At 39.6% G+C, this 23,482-nt stretch overlaps 1 protein-coding gene across 2 annotated transcripts in view; it reads right to left on the minus strand.

The window, feature by feature from the left end:
* CUNH4orf45 (chromosome unknown C4orf45 homolog) overlaps positions 1 to 17,987 on the minus strand; it is a 98,179-nt gene extending 80,192 nt beyond the window's left edge. The window contains exon 1 of one of the 2 annotated variants that reach the window (XM_013048286.2): positions 17,769 to 17,982. In XM_013048286.2, the coding sequence (XP_012903740.1) occupies positions 17,769 to 17,832 (64 nt within the window). In that variant the 5' untranslated portion in view covers positions 17,833 to 17,982. Of the gene's footprint in view, positions 1 to 17,768 lie in introns of both variants that reach the window. The other variant, XM_004777322.3, reaches the window with a different exon arrangement.
* Positions 17,988 to 23,482: the final 5,495 nt, after the last annotated feature.

Below are 23,482 nucleotides of genomic sequence, written 5' to 3' on the forward strand. Positions count from 1 at the left end.
TTAGGCTAAGTGAAACAAACGAGTTGCAAAATGACAAATATTGTATAATTCCACTTATGAGATTACCAAAGCAGCCAAATTCATCAAGACAAATAGTAAAATGGTGGTTGACAAGGGTTGGGGAGGGGGAGATGGAGAGTTAGTGGTAAATGGGTACAGAGTTTCCATTTTGCAAGATGAAAAACTTCAGGAGATGGATGGTGGTGATGTTGTACAACAGTGTAAATGTACTTAATGAAACAGAGTTGTATGTTTTTAGGTATTTACTATTTTACGCTGTAAAGTCTTAGATTGACCATTTTATGTTTGTTTATTTTACCAAAATTCAAAACAAAAGTGAAAAAAGCACTCTTGGATTAAACCATTCATGTTTTAGTATGTGACCCAAGTGGCCCTTCCCCTTGATGGATCTGTTTCTGCTGAAACACATTTACATACACACACACTATGTTACCATGATGTGCCATCAGCGTATCAACCAACAGTCTAATTCCTTGTTTTATGCTTTTTTTCTATATTGTCTTTTCAGATGTATAAGGTGGGTATTTCATCATCTACATCTACCTTTCCATAGGCTCTCCTAAATTTTTATGTGAAACACAGTTTTTTTCATGTATCGTCACCACATTGATGGTAATAAAACTGTATATTTACTGAATTATGGGAAAATCAGTCTGGGGACTTCCAGCCCTACAAGAATGTAAATAATTTAACAATATTGTTAGATGTTAATTGACTCTAAACTAACAAAATTGGGAAGTCCCAGATTTATTTTCCCTTCGGTATCTTTCCCTTCTTTTCATCCAATATCCAAATGCAGGGAATGCTTGGGTCCAGGCATGCAATAACTATCTGTGGGGGAGGGGCACCTGGGTGGCTTAGTTGGTTGGGTGTCTGACTCTTTATTTTGGCCTCCAGTTGTGATCTCAGGGTCCTGGGATTAAGCCCCAGGTTGGACTCTGCACTCAGCAGAGTGTCTGCTTGAGATTCTTTCTCTCCCTTTCTCTCTCTCAAATAAACAAAAACCTTTTTTAAAAAAAATCTGTGGAAGAAATGAATAAATGTGGGATATGTATGTTATACAAAGATTCCCTTGTTGAAGAAAGGGAAAAATACAGTGTCTCATGCAAAACGGTTGGGTGTGAACGTCTAAGCTGAGTATGAACACATGTTGAAATAGTATTACGTTATTACAGGAATAATTCAGCTTTGAAAATACAGCTAATAATTTTTGGTTTATTAAGATTTTTTTTCAAGTGTAGTAGAGTATTTAGAAATTAAAATTTTCAATATCCCTTAGCTGTTTTTGTAAAGCAAAAGGCAAGAACACTGGTGTGACTTCTGGGTATCTGTCTTAATGCCTTTGCAAATGCCGTAATTCACAATTTTCAAGTTTTACTAGACCCAAAGGGAAGAGAAACAGTCTATCCTATTAGAAGAAGAGAGCTGGAACAAAGAAATTCAGCTTTTTATAATGCTTTGCGTTGTAGTTTGTATATAAATATGAATACCATTTATTAAAATGTTGACCAAAGATAAAAACCTAGAATTTTGTGCAATTAGACTGATTAATGATTATAGCCGTTTCAAAGTTATATTAAGTGTGTACTACATATACAGTGTTATGCTGACAGAGGAGGAGGAGACAGAGGAGGCAAAAGGATAAGGCTTGGCCTGGCCCTCAATGATCTTATAATATAAATAAATATAATATAAAATAGTCTTACATGCTGAACAACTAGAGCAAACCTGGGTAATGCTACCTTTCATTGAAAAAAAATTCAGAGAAGGGCGTGATTAGTGAGAGGTAGTCACGGAAAATGTAGCTCTGATGCAGGACTTGGACAGATCAATGAAGATCAACACACAAATTTTAAAAATTAGAAATTGTAATTTTAAAAAATGTGAGTATACAGTCAAAGATGTGAAATCTGGGTATGGGAATCTCTTAAAGTTTTCTGCTGTCCACCTAAAAGAAATGGAATGTAAAGCAGATTTCCAACATCACCACCACTCTCCATTAATCAGACCGTTATGAGATAAATATGTTCATATTAAAAAAAGCCTCATAGTTTTCTCCTCTCTTCAAACACTATTTCATACAGCAGATGAAGAAATTAAAGCAATAGTCATGGACCAGTTAACAGCACTCTCTTTAGCCCAATTAGTATTGCAGGGTTCACAAATTTCACAATTACTTTACCTTTGTTCCATCAGGTGTTACTTTTTCATATTAATTATTATTGTGGAAAAAATGCAACAATTTAAGAATTACAGATTTTTTCCTCCTAGTTTCCAATTTTCTAGTTAAAAAAAAGGGGGAGGGAATTCTTTTTTTAAAATTTTGTTCCTTTTCTCTTAGGGAGGCTTTCTAGATTGTCATCTTTTCTATGTTCCTACCTTTTCTCTGGTAGCCCCTTGTGGCTGTAGCCTGCCTACTTCACGCCTGTGTGTCAGTTTAAAAAGGCTAAAGTGGAGAGTCCTATTGTGCTCTCAATTTCTCGTTTCTAACAGCAGCCTGCCCCCCATGAGGAGACCCTGGGTGAGCAGCAGCTTGGCCCCTGGAACCAGGAGGGGTTAAAATCCATTCCCTTTGAACTTGGATGATTCCCTGACATTGCTTCCCACTATGCCTCTGCAATACCTTTATGTTTCCATTCCTACTAGAAAGCAAATCCAAAGGAGCCTGAACGTAAGTAACCACCACTCGGGAAAGCTCTGTAGGGAGTGCAAGGGAGTAGAGGGCTGGGCGAATGGGGTATGGATTGGAGGGAGCAGGTGGAAGGTCTGTCTGAAATCTGTTTCTCGATGTTGCTCTTAGCAGTGCTGTATTGGCGAACAAGTCATAGAAATCATTGAGAAAGTAGCATGAGAGAAATTTTCGATGAAAGAAAGAAAATATTGTGGAGGACTCCTCTCCTTTCCACCCATGCATATCTTCTCCAGGCAAAGAACTAAAGAACTAAAAGAGTGAACAGCAGTGTGTTCTCTCTGCCTTGTCCTTTTATGCTGAGATAATTACTGGCCCAGTTTAGGAATAAATTGATATCCAGAATGACTCTTTGGGTAGGAGAATAATCGGTCAAATGTGTAAGGAAAATACCTAGACTGCACATTTCTCAAGGCTTTGTTAATCAGTTCATGCACCCCTTCCTTCTGCAGATTTTTTAAAAAAGATTTTATTTGACAGAGACCACAAGTAGGCAGAGAGGCAGGCAGAGAGAGAGTGTGTGGGGTGGGGGAAGTTGGCTCCCTGGCGAGCAGAAAGCCCAATGTGGGGCTCGATCCCAGGACTCTGGGATCATGACCTGAGCCAAAAGCAGAGGCTTAACCCACTGAGCCACCCAGGTGTCCCTCTGCAGATTTTTTGAGAAGGTGGTCTGCTGGGCTGCCCTGAATTCTAAGACTATCTCAATATCCTTTGAAGCTGGAACCAGAAAGACAGTGGGTCCCAGAGGTCCCAGTCCCCTAGCTGGAACTGCCCAAATAGCATCACAAGAAAGACTGTGATATACCTCCACACATAATCAGTCCACCCACCAGCTCCGGAAAGTAATTCAGACTGATTATCTAGTAGTAGTCTGGTCACCACTGGACATCTACCTAGGGATCCCTGGGGAAACAGCCTGAACCTTTTCATCTTATTCTGATTGCAGGAGAGGAAGTTAGTAAAGGCCTGTATATGAGGGAACTCTTACATAGAACCCTGACATCATGAACACTTTTCCTACTTGCACTGTGCAGAATTCCAATAATGCGTTCTACCCCACCTTGAGGTGGATCTATTCTGACTGGGGAGATTGGCCTGGCCAGGGCAGCAACTAAGGGTCAGAGTTTTAGCACTGAAATTTCAATGTACCAGGAAACCCTTCCCCTGGGGTAAGTTGGAACAATGGGCCGTGCTAGGACAGAATGCTGGTGTAGCTGGAAAAAGGAGGTCTCAACCTGGGCGGCAGGAGAAACAAAAGCCAGAGGAAAGGTAAAGGAAATCTACAAGGAGGTGGTAACAGCCATCTGGCCTGTTGGATTTGCTGGTTGGAGAGAGGCAGACAGTAAATCAGCTCTGTACTGGAGCTGAATTTCAAAGCTCTAATCAAGATTCCCTAAATATCCTTTGGTAGCTGCTTAAAAAAATATATAAACAGAGACCAACTAGGGTTTGTGATTATCTATACGCAGCTTGTTTTGCTCCTCATTTTTCTTTGTCTCTGTAACTGTAGAAGAGAAAAAAATAGAGACTGGGGAGTGGAGGTGGGGAGTAGACACAGAGGTTAAAGGTCTATCAGTCATTTGGTGAAGTTAGGATACAGTAGATGATCTGAGGTCATGATCCCAGGGTCTTGGGATTGAGTCCCACATCAGGTTCTCTGCGCAGCAGGGAGCCTCCTTCTCCCTCTCCCTCTGCCTGCCACTCCCCCTGCTTCTGTTCTCTTCTCTGATAAGTCAATCAATTTTATAATAAATTAATATTATTTTTAATATTATTTATTATTATAAATAATTATAAGTTATAATGATTAGATTAAAAATTTATTATTTACCAGAAAAAGAGAGGGAGAGCGCACAAGCTGGCAAAGCAGCAGGCAGAGGGAGAGGGAGAAGCAGACTCCCCTCTGAGCAGGCAGCCCAACCGGAGACTTGGTCGCCGGACCCTAGGATCATGACCTGAGCTGAAGGCAGACGCTTAACTGACTGAGTCATCCGGGTGTTCCTAAATAAGTAAAATCTTTTAAAAATCGTTTATCTACTCTGTTGTGACTAGCTGAGACGTAAAAAGGTGTGAGGCAGGAAACTGAAGTACCCCTGACCTTAGAGGCTCGGCTTTGGGCCAGGGAGGGTGGGTTGGCATTTCCTTTCCATTCGTCTGTGGGGTGACACTATCCCACTCTCTGTTGAACTTTCTGCTTTAATAGATGGTTCTGACTTTTTGTACAATACATCATTTTCCTTTGGGCACCATCTCCGCTTCAAATGTATGTTTTCAACTTCAAAACATTTGAAGCTGAAGCACTCTGTCATTATTTTAGGTGATTCATAGTGGTGAGGTAAACGTTTACTACAGTTTTTGTCTGTTTGTTACATCATCGCACAAAAATGGACAGACAAACGCCCATCGAAATTTGAAGATAATGTTTGAGACGGTCTGATTTGAAATAAAGGCTGATGTTGCAAATAAATACCACAGTTTTCCAAAGTCACATTAAAATTGGGACTGCCAAGGCACCTGGGTGGCTCAGTGGGTTAGGGCCTCTGCCTTCGGCTCAGGTCATGATCCCAGGGTCCTGGGATCGAGCCCCACATCAGGCTCTCTGCTCAGCGGGGAGCCTGCTTCCCCCTCTCTCTCTGACTGCCTCTCTGCCTACTTGTGATCTCTGTCTGTCAAATAAATAAATGAAATCTTTAAAAATAATAATAAAATAAAATTGGGACTGCCGACTGGAGAAAGCCACATCAGGCTGCTGTTCGTGGATGACCACAATCCTCAAACCCCAAATCACCACGGCTTTCGATTTCCCACAATGACGGTGAGTGAGTGGCTTCTCCAAACTGCTGTTTATGCCTCACGGTGTTCTGGGTGAGTAGCAGCAGGAAATGATTGATCAGACCATGACTAATGAGGTTCTTGACCAAAATATAGACTAATGTAAATAGCTTCCTACCTTATAGTCCACCCAGAACCATCTATACCTACAGACAGTGTTTCCATCGGACCTCTCCTCCCCCAGAAGCAGAGAGAGAATGATCACAGGACTGGGGATTTATTACAAGTTCATTTCAATCCTTATCTTCTGGGTAATTATATGCCGAGGTCAGTCATGAGCAATCCTTTAATTTTGGGGCCCATGTCAAGGAAATCTAAGACACTTGGTTTGAGGGGGGGGATGATCCCCGAGACCAGAAGAGATAGGGGGTTTTTTGTTGTGTTTTTTTTTTTGTTGTTGTTGTTGTTGTTGTGTTTGTTTTTGTTATTTTGTTTAATCCCTGCAGACGAGAGGGATCTGCAGGGCATTTCCTCATGTCTAGGGCACGTGTGTGAGCTGGTGTGTACCCACGCACGCGTGCACAGTCTGTGAGGGGCAGTGGTGGAGGAAGGGACGTGGGTTAACGCTGGATCCTGTGTCCCGAGTACTGACACAGTCCTCAGGAAAGGGAATGCGTGATTTCCCACATCAGTTCCTAGGACTGTAGAATCATATGTTTGGCTTTTTGTTTTTTGGGTTTTTTAAAAAAATATGTACTTAACCCACGTGACTAGCCTGTGTACTTTGATCTGTTTCCATTTTGTGAAAAAGAGGGTGGTGAGAGCTGTTTAGCTTGTAGACTGAAGTTTGAAAGAGTCTGGAAATCCCTAAAATAAAGAGATGTGGGAGGTATTATTTCCTTGCTGTGAACAAAGAATTTATGTAACCCAATGGCTATCAGCATTTATTCGCCAGTTTTCCCTTAACTTCAGATCGCTTTGTTTGCATGAGTTTTGAATACTTAGATTCTTGATTATCTGTCATCAGTGCCAGAATTCACTGGGCTGGAAAACATATATTTTGGTTTTTTATCATCATTTACAGAATGATATAAGGCACGCTGATTTAAATTACACAAATGTTCCATTCTTTTATTCTTTTCATTGTGGGCTTTTAAACTACTTTAAAAAATCAGTCATTGTGAGCTGAGACTTCTGATCTTTTTCTGACGAAAGACAAGTTCGAGCTTATAGAGTAATAGGATTGGAGCATATGTGAGCTTCCAGGAGCAGAACACAGAACAGTTCGAGCACCCGAGAGTCTCTGCCTTCCCCAGTCGCGTGGACCACCTGGATCACGAAGCCTTAGTATATTTGTGTCATGTGCAAGGCCCCAGGAAAACTCCAGATTTGGGGTATTCTGCATTCTTAACAGTTTCTGTAAGTGCTCCTTAAGCTTATGACATTTTAAGAATCAGTGCCCTGCATTTGGGATTGTGGTTAGCTCGGAGTCCCCTTCAGGGAGATCTTAGTATTGCTGGCACAGAATGGGACAAAGAACCCAGAAACGGGCTGACTCACACTTCATGGCACCCTGCGTCTCTTTTTCCCTTAGTAGTCGCCTCCTTCTCCTAATTATGTGTTTGTGAGTTTTGATCATTGTTTCTTGCACTTGGGAGGTACTGCATTATCTGACCCCTCGGGGTTCCTAGCTGTGCCCTCACGCCCCCAACCTCCATTCCCAAGGCAATTCACATACCTGTCAAGAATGAGGCTTAGAAAGAAACTGGGTCTCCCCTTTCCTCTACCAGATTTCCTGAGGCTGTTCCAGCTCCCATCAGAGAAACTCTGCCCTGCTCAGACTCTGCTTGGCAATGAAGTACTGGTCCTCCCTGTGAGGTCTGTCTAGTTCAACACCTAATACAGAACAAAAGCCGTCAGTCTGCTCATTTCTTCCCCTCAAATGATCCCTTGTGATCCATTTTGATGAAGAGACAACAGGAAAACCCATTCTGGTAGAAGTTGTCTTTGAAGCTACCTTATGTTGGAGTCACTTGCTCAACATTTTATATTCTCAGTTGTGTCTAGTTAAGATGTGAGAAAGTTAAGTGCCAGGAAATTGAGTATCCATCCCTGACTGTGGACCCTGTCCAGTAATTCTGTAATTCTGTGTACATAATCCCGCAATTGTGTAGTTTTCCAGAGTGATTTCCTTTATTTTAGAAAGTGCTGCCCCAAGTCAACGATTCGACCAAATAAATGCTTTAAGGTCTCTTTCAGTTCTGTTTTTAAAAGGTGTGGACAATCTTCTATCTGCCTCAGACTTTCCCCTAGAGTGTATTTTTCTAAAAGATGATGTTTGTGGTCCAAGGGGCCTTTTAATTGGTGCTTTGAAAGGTTCTACCTTTTCTGAGATAATTGCTGGCAACTGGGGTTAGCAAGACAGTGAGGCACTTTATCCTTTATCGCTTGCTGTGAATGAAATGGACTAGGATCGTACACAGCAGGTGCCCAGGGAAAGTGCTTCCCGCTGGATGTCATCATGCACTACCGCCCCCTCCCCCGCAGGAGAGGGAGGAAGGAAAGAGAAATGGACTCCAGCTGAACAAGCAAAGGTGGGTGCCGGTGGAAAAGACGTCCTGCCCAGAACACCCTAAGGAGATCTTTCTACTCTCCCTATAGAATGACATCTAGTTTTCACCAACTAAGATTACATAAATAAATGGGGCTTGCATGTCATATTCCAAAATCTGCCATTCCACTATAAAATCTTCTTAATGGAACTTGTATTTTTAGTATGGTTTAGATTCGATTTATAGGAAAATCCATCTATGGCCATACCACCCTGAACGCACACGATCTTGTCTGCTCTCAGAAGCCAAGCAGGGTCGGGCCTGGTTAGTACTTGGATGGGAGATTTATAGGAAAATCCAAAGGCCAATAGTTAGCAGGTTAAAAAATGTGTTTTGTGAGGGCTCTGATTATTAGCCTCACAAATAACTTCATCTTCTGGGCCCAGAAGCCGGCAGTTTTGTTGTATTGCTAGTGATCTGTATCAGTCGACAACAGTGACACAGGTATGGAGCTTACCACATTCTAGGCACTAAGTCTTTGATGTGTGCTAACTCACTTTAAACTCTCAGCAACCCTGTGAAGTAGATATTATTATTGCCCTTTTACAGATGGTATAACTGAGGCACAGAGTGGTAAATACATTGTTCAGGGTATAACGGAAGCCAGAAATGTTTAGACCCCTACTACTCAAAGTGGGGTCCCTGAACCAGCAGCATGGGCCTCACCTGAGAGCTGGATAGAAATGCCCCACCCAGAACTTTGGAGTCAGAATCTGCACTTTGACAAGACTCTGGGTGATTCCTGTGTACATTAAAAATGAAAAGCCACTGACTTATATAATCTTCAATTATTTCTCTTTATACCCATTACAAACCTGCTAATGGCTTCAAACTTGGCTTGCTTGTTGTGGGGGGGAAAAAAAGGATTTGAAAACGATTTTTGTGTCCTCTCCTCAGTATATCTATCCTCTAGCTAATCCCCTTCTCAAGAAAAAAAAAATAGCTTCTTTTTATTTTTTAATAGCGTCTTTTAAAAAGTTCAAAAAGTTATTTGTATTCTATGCAGACCACTTTCTTTTCATGAACTCGTAGCAAACCTTATGAAAGAGGTACTATTATTCCCAAACTACAGATGAGAAAACAGAAGTTAGAAAGGCTGAGGAGCGCCTGGGTACCTCAGTCAGTTGAGCGCCCACTCTTGGTTTTGGCTCAGGTCGTGATCTCAGGGTCCCGGGATCAAGCCCCACGTCATCCACGCTCAGTGCAGAATCTGCTTGTCCTTCTCCCTCGGACTCTGTTCCTGCCCCCCACTTGCATGCTCTCTCTCACTGCTGTCTCTCAAATAAACAAATAAAATCTTTTGAAAAAAGAACAGTTAAGTTTGAGAAAAGCCAAGACTGACGCCTGAGTTTCCTACAGTCCTTGCTTCTTGGTGTGGGATGATCATGTTTCTCTCTTTCCTAGGAGGTAGCCTAGCGCCCAGCTCAGAGTAAACACTCAGCTAAGCTTTGAGAGAAAAACCCATTTTTTTCAAACCCTGTTCCATCAAAACAAAAAAATTTTTTTGCTCCATCCTGAGCACTTGTCCCTGATTTAAAGAAGTGATATTAATGTCACCTACACAAAGGATCAACTTTAGAAAATTAAATGAAGGTCCAGAAAGACAAATAGATGCTTCTCCTTCCCATCTTAGCTCATTTAATAAAAGTGTTTTTGTTTAAAACAAAACAAAACAAAACAAACAGAGTATAGGACAAAACTTGTCCTGCTTTTCAAAGTGATAGCAGCAACTGATGGTTTTGTTTTTTCTTACAAATCACATTGGCGATGATGCAGATGACCAACGAGTTTAGGTAAGATTGATTTTAACTGCTGTCCCTTGTAGATAAATTTTGATTCAGGCAAATCACATGCTATGTCTACAGAATAAAATGCAGATTAGTCAACCAAATGTGTTAGCGCCATTAAAATGCATCAGCTTTTGTCATGAATTACTTTTTAAAAATGTAAAATATTTGCATCATGAATGATAGTGATGAGACATCAGCTGAATTTGCAGTAGGACAGTTTTATTCTTTCTTCAAATAGGAAACCACTGGCAGTTCAGTGTGAAGTCATTTTCTATTTTTAAAGTAATTGAATTTGAGACATAACTATTAGTGTGACAGTTTCACAGGGCAAAAAATGAGATGAATAAATGGGTCTGAAACCCAAGCTAATGGAGCAGTGCTTTTCAAAATTACATACACATTTATGTACTTCTCCTACCACTTATAGTTTCATTCATCATACTGGGTTTTGGCCATTTCCTTGAGAGTATTTCCAATTCTAATGTATTTCTAGCAGAAATCCCTTGCTGTGATCACTCCTTTGTATGGTAGGATTTTATAATATTCCTCGTTTACACTAGCAGATTTTCTAGTAGGTAAATGATGACCGACTATATACATTAATTTTTTATTCTAATCTGGATATAGTGCACATAAATATGTCATGTAAATGGTGGCAAGTGCAGGCTTCCACCTTCTGATCAAGGCTGTGTGACCTTCAGTAAACCACTTGGCTCTCTGATCCTCAGTATTTCTGAAAAATGAGAGGTTAAATGAGATCATCTTTCATGCTGCCTTTTTAATTTAACATCCCATATTAATTATTCTATCCCTTTCTATAATTTGGAGCAAGTGGGAATTATGAAAAAGTCTGAATGAAAGAATGTATTTCTTTTTTCTTTTTTTAAATTTAATTCCAGTATAGTTAACACATGGTGTTATTTTAGTTTCAGGTGTACAAAATAGTTACTCAATAACTCCATACATTACTCAGTGCTCATTGTGATATGTGGACTCTTAATCCCCTTCACCTATCTCACCCCTCCCCCCACGAACCTCCCCTCTGGTAACCATCAGTGTGTTTTTTGGTTTGTCTTTTTTGCTCTTTTTTTAAAAATTCCACATATGAGTGAAATCATATGGTATTTGTCTTTCTCTGACTGATTTATTTTGCTTAGCATTAATACTCTCTAGATCCATCCATGGTATTGCAGATGGCAAGCTTTTTCTTTCTTATGACATATATATGTCATAAGAAACATATATATATATATTATATACACACACACACACACACACATACCATCTTTTAAAAAAGATTTTATCTATTTATCTGACAGAGAGAGAGAACACAAGCTGGGGGAATGGTGGACAGAGGGAAAGGGAGAAGCAGGCTCCCCACTGAGCAAGGAGTCCAATGCGGGTCTTGATCTCAGGACCCCCGTATCATCACCTGAGCTGAAAGCAGATGCTTAACTGACTGAGCCATCCAGATGACCTGATACTACATCTTCTTTATCCATCCATTTATTGATGGACACCGCTTGGGCTGCTTCCATAACTTGACTATAGTAAATAATGCTGCAATAAACATAGGGCTGCATATATCATTTTGGATTAGTGTTTTTGTGTTCTTTGGGCAAACTGTAGTGTGATTATGGAATTATAGGGTAGTCCATTTATAATTTTTTGAGGAGTTCCCATACTGTTTTCCACAGTGGCTGCACTTGTGGAAATCCTCATGCATTGTTGGTACATTTCCCACCAGTTTTGTATTGTAGTTTTGATCTGCATTTCCCCCATCATTAGTGAGGCTGAGCATTTTTTCATGTGTCTGTTGGCCATCTATCTGGATGTCTTCTTTGGAGAAATGTCTGTTCATGTCTTCTGCCCACTTTTAATTGGATTATTATTTTATTTATTTTGGTGTTGAGTTGTATACATTCTTTTTTTTTTTTTAAAGATTTTACTTATTTATTTGACACAGAGATATCACAAGTAGGCAGAGAGGCAGGCAGAGAGAGAAGGAGGGAAGCAGGCTCCCCACTGAGCAGAGAGCCCGATGCGGGGCTCGATCCCAGGACCCTGAGATCATGACCCGAGCCTAAGGCAGAGGCTTTAACCCACTGAGCCACCCAGGCGCCCTGAGTTGTATACATTCTTTATATATTTTGGATACTCCTCTTTTGGCTATGTCATTTGCAAATATCTTCTCCTGTTCCATAGGTTGTCTTTTAGTTTTGTTGTTTCCTTTGCTGTGCAGAAGTTTTTTATTTTGATGTAGTTCCATAGTTGTTGTTGTTGTTTTGCTTTCGTTTCTCTTGCCTTGGAGGCACAACTAGAAAAATGTTGCTATAACTGATGTCAGAGAAATTACTGCCTGTGCTGTCTTCTAGGATTTTTATGATTCCAGGTCTTTAATACATTTTGTGTGTGGTGATAAAAGGTGTCCAGTTTCATTGTTTTGCATGTGGCTGTTCATTTGTCCCAACACCATTTGTTGAAGAGTCCTGTCCTTTTCCCACTGCAAGTTCTTGCCTCTTTTGTCAAAGATGATTTGACTATATAATCATGGGTTGATTTCTGGACTCTCTATTCTGTTCCATTGAACTGTGTTGTCTATTTTTATGTCAGTACCATACTGTTTTGATTACTAAGGCTTTATAGTACATGTTGAAATCTAGGATTGTCATACCTCTAGTTTAGTCCGTCATTTTCAAGATTGCTTTGGCTATTCAGGGTCTTTTGTGGTTCCATACACATTTTAGGATTATCTATTCTAGTTCTGTGAAAAATGCTGGTGATACTTTGAAAGAGATTGTATTAAATCTATAGCTTGCTGTGTGTATGGACATCTGAACAATATTTGTTCTTCCAATCCACAAGCATGGATTATATTTCCATTCATTTGTGTCACCTTCAATTAAAAAGAATGTATTTTAAAATAAATGTTATTTTTAAAATTTAAAACAGAGGACCTAGAACTGGATAAGCCATTCTTGTTTTTTGTTTTTGTTTTATAAATAGATGTTTTAAAAATAAACAATCATGCTCTAAAATATTTTTTAAATCTCTTCATAATTTTGTTTATGATATTAGCTTTCATAATAAGATCTCTGTAATGCAAAAATAACATCTATAAATAATCGCCTCACTATGTAATACAACTTAACAAATTGCTAGCAAATCCTTTGTGGTAGAATGAACCAGCAAATAAAATGTTTTAAAAATACAGATGATTAATTTGCCCTATCAGATTAAACCCACAATTATCAAAAACATATGGAATACAGAAAGCGGAACGTGTTGGACTTTGGCAGGACCAACTGGGAAAGAGCATTAAGGACATTTTTAGGGTGATGAAAATGTGCTCTATCTTAATCTAAAAAGTAAACACATAGACACAATGTTCAGTTTATAAAATGTCATCAGGCTGAATACCAGATTAATGTACTTTATAGAGTATGTGTTGTTAAAAAACAAGATTCAACTGAGTAAATTTTAAAGATCTTATTGGCTTTACCTAACAATTCATGAACTGGGCAGCCTCCGGTCTGGCAGATAGAGAGAGATGCTCCAAGGAGCTGTACAAAATGAAAGACTTTATGGGCCAAAGGAAGCAAGAACAAGGAATTTACACTAGGAAAAATTGGCTTTTGCAGGTTTACTTTCCTTTAGGGGATCACAGGCAGCTGTTAGGCTGGTTATCTAACTACCGCTGATCAGGTAGCTCCTGGTGGACTAGTTTAAGATCCATTTCTGAGAGAGCCTGTGCTGTTTGAACCAAGTCTCAGTTTGGTGAAGTGAGTGACTCCATTTTGGGCATCATCTGTTTTTAACAATTACATATCAACTTTTTTTTTTTTTTTAAGTTTTAAAAAAGTTGGAGGAACACCTGGGTGGCTGTCAATTTAACATCTGCCTTTGGCTCAGATCATGATTCCAGGGTCCTGGGATCGAGCCCAACATTAGGGTCCCTGCTCAGCAACAAGCCTGCTTCTCCCTCTGCTTGCTGTTCCAAGCCCTGCTTGTGCTCTCTTCCTGTGTCAAATAGATAAAACCTTTAAAAATAAAGTTTTAAAAGTGGGACTTTCTGACGGTTTTCTAAAAGACTCTCTATCCCTTTATTAACTGTAAACTAAATACATTCTAAAATCCACCTATAATGTCAGAGGTAATTTATGCTCTAATTGCAATATTCAAAAAGAAAAGAAATGAACAGGAAAAACAAAACAAAATGTGTGATTTAGTTTTGTGGAGTGCATTGTGATATAATTTTCCTCCTTTTCTATACTTCTTTTACATTATTTCTCAAGGCCTTTGGCGTTAGATTTGTGTCTCCTTTCAATACCACACTATGCTGTGGTGGATATTCAGATTAAACAATTAGGATAACAGGATAACGTATAATGTTGTAATCAGATCTACAGATTATAAATTTCTAGAAGAAAAAGAACATCTTATTCATGTTCATTTCTATATCCTCCAAAGCTCCTGGACAGGTTTTTTTTTTTACTTTTTTTTTTTAAGTTTATTTTTTTAGTAATCTCTGCACCTAACATGGTATTCAAACTCACAACCCCGAGATCAAGAGCCCCATACTTGCTCTTTCTTTCTTTCTTTTAAGATTTATTTATTTATTTGAGAGAGAAAGAGAGAAAGCAGGGGGAGGGGCAGAGGGGAATCTTAAGCAGACTCTGGCTGAGCATGACACCTGGTGTAGGGCTCAGGATTGAGATCCCGAGATCATGACCCGAGCTGAAACCAAGAGTCAGCTCTTGGTCGACTGAAACCAAGCTCTTTCTGACTGAACCAGACAGTCACCCTCTCCTGGCCAAGATTTTAGTGTTCAGTAGAGATTCAGTTATGTTTGTTAACATTGAATTTCAAAGCAGTATGAAAAAATTTAGTCTCAAAAATATATTTTAAAAGAAAAATATAAAAATTTGAAGACAAATAAAAATTGATGAGTTGTCAAATTAGATAAGTAGTCAACATACACCAAATAATACACCCTGAATTATCGCACAGAATAATGCAGTCTTTGGGGCATCAGTAAAGCCTCCGACTTTTGGTTTTGGCTCTGAGCGTGAGCCCATTGGTCATGAGATCGAGCCCTGCATAGCCTCCATGCTCAGCTGGGAGTCTGCTTGAGGGTCTCTCCCTCTGCACCTCCTCCCATTCACATGCACTAGCTCTCTCTAAAATAAATAAATAAATAAATCTTTTAAAAAGTAGGATAATGGAGTTTTTAATCTTTAACGTGCTAATTTCATTCTTTGTAAATATACCATAAGAAAATAAAAGAGAAAAATTATTTATACAAAAGTATTCATGTGGCTTTATTATAATGGTGAAAATTTGGAAATTAAATATAAAATATGGAAGAATGTGAAATTAATTATTCTATGTCAATATGCTAAAATCTATCAAAGGTGACAACGTGGAATTATGTAAATACATGAAACTAACACTGATATAAATCAGAAGAAATTTTAAGTTATCAATGAAGAACCACAGTTGAAAGTGACAGAAAACCTATTGCAAAGTGGCTTAAGGAAAAGAGGAAATCTTATGGCTGATGGAAATGAAAAGTTTAAGAAATACAAAATCACTGCCAAACGGATCATTTACCTAACTGAAAAGACGTAATTGTAAAACTTTCAAGAAAAGACATAGGAGAAAAATCTAAGTGATCTTGGATTTGGTGATGAATTTTTAGATACAACATCAAAAGCATAATCCATGAAAGAAAAAATTGATTGGTTTTGCTTTATTAAAACTAAAAATTTCCTCTGTATAAAAGGCGATGCTAAGGAAATGAAAAGACAAACCACAGGTTTGGCAAAAAAAATCTATGAACACTTATCTGATACAGGACTTGCATCTAAAATACAGACAGAACTTTAAAACTCAACAATAAGAAAACAAAAAAGAATAATTATGAAATAGGCAAACATTATGAACAGACCTCTCAACAAGGAAGATACACAGATGGCAAATAAGTATATGAACATTAGTCATTAAGGAGTTGTGAATTTAAACAGCAGTGAGACGTATGAGATGTGACTACATACCTATTAGAATGGCTAAAAGTGAAAAACAAAACAAAACAAATCAACAGCCCCAAAACAGACAAAAACAAATGCTGACAAGGATGTCAAAGCAACAGCCATGCTCACCCTTTGCTACTGGGAACGCAAAATGGTACAGCTGCTTTGGAAGGCAGTTTGGCAGTTTCTTACAAAGCTAAACATAGTCTTGTCTTATGATTCGGCAATCCTAGTCCTAGGTATTTACCAAATTAATCCGAAAACATATCCACACAAGGGTCAGCATCCAAATGTTTGTAAAGGCTTTTTTGCAGAGTTGTAAAAACCACAGGCCACCAAGATGTCCTTCAACAGGGGAAAAGAAAAATAGTGGGACATCCATACGATGGAATATTTATTTCTAAAAAGAAACGAGCTATCCAGTGATGAAAAGACCTCAAGAAAACTTAATACATATTGGCAGTGGAATAAGCCAACCTGAGAAGCCTAGATCCTGTATGATTCCGGCTCCCTGACATTCAGGAAAAGGCAAAAGTATAGATAGTGAAAAGATCAGTGATTGCTAGGATCTCAGGGAGAGAAAAGCAAGAAATGAATAAATGCAGTTCAAGAGATTTTTAGAGTGGTGAAACTAGTCTGATGGTGGATACATGGCTTTATGAATTTGTCGTTAGACTTCACAGCCTGGAGACACCTAGGTGGTTAAGCATCTGCCTTTAGCTCAAGTCGTGATCTCAGGATCCTGGGATTGAGCTCCGTCTCTCTCTCTTTCAAATAAATAAAATTAAAAAAAAATAGACTTTACAGCACACAGAGCAAACCTTGATGTATGCAAATTAAAAAAAAAATCATTTAGGAAGTTGGGGGATTCCAGGAAGGAATTCATACTGTGTCAAGAGTCTAACTGTAGGGGGTGGGAGGGAAAGATGCCGACATTTGGAAATGAGTAGAGTCTGTTCATCTAAAAGCAAAAGGAATTGTAAGAAGGCACCATCCTCTAGTTGACAAAGTCTGTTCCCATGGAGTACAGGTTAATAACTCTGGTACTTATATACCTCTATACTGGAATCGAACAAGTTAGTGGATGGCAAGTAGTTGGAGCCGGTTTCTCAAGATTGAAGTGGAAATTTATAGACAGGTAAGAAATAAGATATGCTCATGATTTAAAGTTATAAAGGAAATAAGATGAAATTTAATTTTTTTCTTATAGACTTATCACAATTAGTCATATTCTATTTAATTACATTATTATAATCATTATTATAATCCCCCCACACCACTCAAATCATTTAAAACAAGTTGAACAAAATGCAAGCCAATAACTGTACTAGGTTTAATGTACATCTTGCTCAAATTTTTATTAACCAAATATTTCAAGTTTATAAAAATACAAGAAGACTAAATTGGTAATAATTAAAATTTGATCAAAAGTATACTTTTTTTTTAGCTTTTTATTTATTTGAGAGAAACAGAGAGAGCAGAGTGAGAGGGAGAAACAGACTCCCTGCTGAGCAGGGAGTTCGATGTGGGACTCGATTGAGGACCTGGGATCATGACCTGAGCTGAAGGCAGATGCTTAACCCACTGAGCCACCCAGTGGCTTTATGATATAAAAATGTTCGTTTGTGAAAGTTAGCTTATAGAGTGAAAACTGGGATGTCGCAGATCTGTTTACAGCAGCAGTGTTGATGCCCAAACTGTGTGTGTAAGAGTAGAAGTATCATATAAAAGAAACATATGTGATGATTTTATTCTTCCATCCATTATGTGAGTATCACATGTGAGCATCATAGAGGGGAGGGATAAAGAAAGTATAGATTTCCTTGTGAAAGCATATGCGAAAACTCTTTACCTGTCACGATCATCCGTTTTCCTACTGTGGCAGATATTGGCTCTCGAAATGATACAGATGCCATGGCGAAGGACTTCTCTCTGCGCCTAGACTTTCTTCCTCAGCCTCCTCAGCCCAGTTTGCCCCAGAAAGAGTCAAAGTCTCCACAGTCTCTGGTCTCTCTGTCTGTGTCCTAAAACTAAGTGGTTGCTAAGGACTCTTTATGATGGGGAGATCGGGTGTTCCTTCTAATGAAGTTCTGTATTCCAGTCTCTAAGAACGGATGGATACAGCTGTAATGTTCCCAGGATCTAATAATATATATTTAAAAATCTGTCAGAAGCAAGTCAAAACAGACCTTTTCAAGTACTAGATCTAGAGCAGGCTTATGTCACAGACGACCTGGCAGGCTCAATCGAGACTTCCTTCGACATTTCCCAAAGAATGTTCTGCAGAGGGGTGTTAATGTAAACAAACAAGCAAAAAACAACAAGCAGAACCACAAATCACGATTAAATGCATTTGAGAAACACTGGCTAGATAATATACAATACAAAGTTACATTAATGAATGAAGGATTGTATCTCTATCCATATCTGTCTGTCTTCCCAGCCCCAATTCCAATACTTAAAATATGTGCCTTGGTCATATCAACTTATTTAGGGTTTCCATAACATGGGATGCTCTTTTTTTCTTCTCAGCCTTCTACACATGCAATTCGCTCTTCCTATAATGTTCCTGTGGAAATATTTCTTGTCATCTGAGGGCCAGAGTCCACATCTCCTCTCCAGGAGGATGCCTGCAGACATAGCTGAGTATTTTGTTCTTCACCACCCTTAAACGTCTATGGCACATTGTTCATACCTATCTTTTAAACTCTAACCATTTGTTTTAATTGTCTATTTAATTGTCTGCCACCCTACTAGAATCTAACTCCCAAGAGTTCATGGGGAAAGCATCTTTATTCATCTTTTCAATTTCCAGAGACTTCCATGCAATAGACACTAAAAAATGTTTCTGAGATAGATGGATGAATGAGCAGGTAATTTCAGCCTGTCCAGAAATATAATATTGACCACCTGACAATCTATGGAATAGAAATTGTAATGGTAATTTCAAATTCAACACTGAATGTATGAAAAGGTAATACCTTTTCTTTGTTGAAAGAAATTAAAATAAAACCAGTCTTTATTGACTGACTGTGGTGAGGTTGGGTAGCCTGGTAGGCAGAGAGATGCACCACCCACTTCCCCTTCAGGGGCTTGCCTCCTCGCTACAGGAAATGCGGTCAGCCCACAGCCTTCTGCGGGCAGCTTCTTCAGGGTCTGCTTTAGCGGCAGAATGGCCTCTTCTGTTGGAAGTCGAGCCCTTTCCCAGGGAACCTGTGTCAAGTGACTAAACCAGATGGGAGGGAGTACAATGGCCGATCATTTCTGTCTGCCGCAGGACCAGTTTTTTGCCAGATGGGACAGGGTTTTGTTGAGCCCTTGTCACAGTTCAGCTTCTCCCTCTGCCCAGTCCCGCTTCTGCCTCTTCCTGCTCTTGCATGTAGATCCCAAGTAACCATCTTGCCCCCCACATTCCAGAGAACCTGATGTGTGAGGACCAGACAGCATAGACATACACGCACAAGCGTATTATACAGGAAGACCTCTTATTTTAACCACTCAATCCTTCTAATCAGAAACTGATTCTGTTTCCCTTGTGTGGGCAGCTAGAGTCCATCTTTGTTTTGCTACTGATCTTTGGTGTTATTTTCTTTGATCCTGATCTGCACTTCATTCTTCCTGTCCTCTATACAGGCCCTCTGCAGTTTCAGAAGCTTTTCTGCTCTTGCTGAAGTTACTAGTTCTGGTTATTATGGCCAAGGCCTCCCTATCCTTAGCTGAAAGCTTCTCTCAGAAAATCCCCTATCTGGGGCACCTGGGTGGTTCAGTCAGTTAACATCTGCCTGTGGCTCAGGTCCTGATCCCAGGATCCTGGGATTGAGTCCCATGTCCATCCAGCTCCCTGCTCAGCGGGGAGTCTGCTTGTCCCTCGCCCCTCTCCCTGTGCATGCACAAGCTCTCTCTCTCTCCCCCCAAATAAACAAACAAACAAACAAACAAATAAATAAAATCTTTTTAAAATTTTCCTAATAGTGTCCTTGGATATATCATTTTGCAAGCTCAAGTGGTTCAAATTTGAAACCTACTAATCGAATGTAGGAACCTGCCCATTTAGCTATACCACTTGTGATTTTCATGGTGCTGGGAAGAGAAAGGAAGGAGGAAGCTGAATGAGGAAAGGTAATTCTTAACTAAAATAAACAGAAAATAAAGGAGACTTTAACATTGGGCCAAGGACCTCCCATTAACCCATCATCGGAAATGCAGGCTACCCCTCTGCCTTACAAACTGTTGCAGTTTACATCTGCTCTGGGCTCAGGGTCAACAAATCTGATGGCAAAGGGGCTGCAGGGAAGGGAAAATAGAGAGGGGAAAAACCAGATTGTCTCTGTGAGATTATTCCAACAATTCAATACATATTTAGGTTCATTTCTTTTTCATTTTGGGGGGACTATAAAATTATTTCACAATTAAGTAAAATATTTACATGGTTCCAAAGTAAGATCCTTAAAATAAGAAATATCTAGAAAAGTCTAGCTTTTATTCTTGTCATCTCCATCTTGTTCTTTCTTTTTCCTTACACTTTTAAAAACTGTAAGTAAATATATCCTTATATCCTCCCTTTTCTCAGAAAAACAGTAACAAACTGAACATGTTTTCCACCTTACGCACCTGGCAATTACTTTATTTCTTAAAAGTTTTTTGAAAAGATTTTATTTATTTATTTGACAGAGAAATGGTGAGAGAGGGAACACAAGCAGGGGGAGTGGGAGAGGGAGAAGCAGGCTTCCCACTGAGCAGGCAGTACAATGCAGGATTTGATCCTAGGACCCTGAGATCATGACCTGAGCCAAAGGCAGACGCTTAACAACCGAGCCACCCAGGCACCCCTGGCAATTACTTTATAGTATTAAAGATATTTCTCATTTTTGTATAGCTTCAAAATACTTTATTGTGTAGATCTGCCATAATTTATTCAACCAGTACTCTATTAACGGTTAATATGGGTTCCAACATATTATTGTATAAAAGAGCTACAGAGTATTGTTCTCCACATACATTTCCTCAAATATTTTGCAGTACACCTTTGGGATATATTCTTAGAAGTGTGAATGCTAGACCAAAGAGCAAAAGCATATATAAATTTATTTGCTGTTGCCAAATGTCTCCCCATAATGACTGTACCAATTCTATTCCAACCGGCAGTGTTTGAGAATGCCTACCTCCACACAGCCTCACCCACAGAGTGTGTTGTCCAACTTTTGGATTTATGATTGATAAGTAATGGTAGCATAATAATTGACTTTTCTTTCATTATTATCAAGATCAAACACCTTTTTATATGTAGAACAACACTTTGCCTTATTTTCTGTGACCCGTCTGGTCATTTCTCTTGTGCATTTTACTCTCTGGCCATGGACCTTTTTCTATCCTACTTTTTAAAAGCATGAGCTAACATCCTAAAGGAGGACAACAGACACATCAACAGAGAGTTACAGTGAAATATGGCAAGGTCCGTGATGATTGCAGTATTGGGTTTAATGAATACGGGTCTCCCTCTCTACCCAAAGGTAGAGTGCACCTATGAAACCTTCTGTAACCTGAAATGGCATACAAGTGAGGTCTCCCCTGCTTTTTGAATGTTAACTAGTGCTTGCTTTAACAGAAGACCTACATTAGTACCTGCTTTCACTAGCCGAAAGAAATCATGAGAGTATTCTCATGTTTATGAAAAGATGAATGCACTAATACAAGAGAAGAGAGCCCTAGAATGAGCTGGAGGGCTCATAGTGTGGGGAAACTGGGTTTCCTGAGGAAATGACATCTGAACTGTGTGTCCAAGAATGGCAAGAATCTAGGTAAGGGATGAGCGGTTGGAGGGTGGGGTGGGCAGCGAGGACCTTTGGATAAAGGGAAAAGCTTGAGCAAAAGCTAAAAGGGGAGAAAGAGCCAAGATTCAAGTTAGGTGCTAATGAGACAAGGAAATGTGACAAGACTGGAGGGGCTCTGCCTTCTCTGCTAGGAGCTGGGACTACTCTGTGGACAATGAGGACTCTGAAGGATCCTTAATGGGTGGAGATCCGTAGGATTTAAATGGGGTTTAAATAGAAGATGCTTGATTGTGTGCACAATGAGCTGAGCAGAAAAGCCTGCGGACAGGGGACCCTAGCTGGCAGCTGTTGAACTGATCCAGGAAAACAAAAAAGAGGGCCTGAACTAAGGCAGAAGTGACGGGAATGGAAAAGAGACATGATCAGGAATGTGTTCAGCAGAAGTTGTAAAGAGTCAGGGTGACCCCAGTTTTCCAGCTGAGTGGCAGTAATACAACAAAATAAAACAGGGGAAACAAGGGAAAAAGAAAACCAAGGCCAATTAAATAGAGTATTAAGTAGGTGTGAATTTGTATCTGCCGTACACCAGGCTCATGGGACAGTTAAAATCGAGCCCAAATTGTCATACAGTGTTGTGACAGCTCTAGAACTCATGCTAAGGGATTAAAGAGGATCTCTTGAAGCCACCAGAAGCATTTCTGTTAGAGAAAATCCCTATTGTGTATGGTCTGGGAGCAGCCTCCTCAGATGAAACAGGTTTGCTGCTTGGCACAAGTGAAATTTTAGCTATTGCCTGGCTTCACTAGTTTAACAGCAACACCTGAGTAACCGTGTCATTGGTACTTCCAATGCCATCGCAGCGGCCCCTGCAAAAATATCTCGTTCTAACATTTGGGGAGGCATCCAGCTTCACATTTTAATGACGTAAAAGTGATACAGACCAGAAACTCTTATAATACAGCCGTGGTATGAATTTCCAGGTGAATATAGTTCAGAATTTACTAAAATTACATAATAATATTCAAATATCCTATTTTTAAAAAGATTTTATTTATTTATTTGACAGAGAGAGAGAAAGAGAGAGGGAGGATGAGCAGGGAGAGCAGCAAGTAGAGGGAGAGAGACAAGCAGACAACCCACTGAGCAGGGAGCTCGAGGCGGGGCTGGATCCCGGACCCTGGGATCCCGACTGAGCAGAAGGCAGAGGCTTGACTGACTGAGTCCCTCCAGGCACTCCTTTCCTTATACTTCCAAGCACCAAATGTTTTTGTTTCCCTTTCCTATATTCCTGTTTGCAGGCAATAATCTAAAAAACACATAGAATGAAATCACAGACTTGGCTTCCAGTCCCAACAACTGTTGTGTGTAACATTGACAAACCGGTTTTCTGTAAAATGAGAATGATGGTGCCTACCTGGAAGGAAAGGGGACAGAGTACGTAAAATGTCTGTCAGAGTACTTGTATATATTCGTTATAGTATTAGTCTCATCATCCTACCCTTCACCTTTGCCACTCCTCCATTCTCCTATTAGAAAATAGAAACAACTAATACAAACTTAACCTGTGACCATAATAACCTTATTTTTTATAATTGGGTTTGCAAGACCAGCCATGAAGCTGTCTGTACTCTTCCTCATACTCATTCAGCTGTAATTCGAATGTTAGCACCAGGAGTATAGTAGTGTTATTCCGTGTTCTTCTAATCAACCCAACTTCTCACAGTTGCAGCTAATTTAATTGGAGATGATGGCACACTTTTAAGTTTTTTTCCATAAAACTCAGTTTTTAAGGATT

Source organism: Mustela putorius, unplaced genomic scaffold (assembly GCF_011764305.1).
Source record: "Mustela putorius furo isolate JIRA1106 unplaced genomic scaffold, ASM1176430v1.1 tig00000056_pilon_pilon_pilon, whole genome shotgun sequence".
Classification (NCBI taxonomy): Eukaryota; Metazoa; Chordata; class Mammalia; order Carnivora; family Mustelidae; genus Mustela; species Mustela putorius.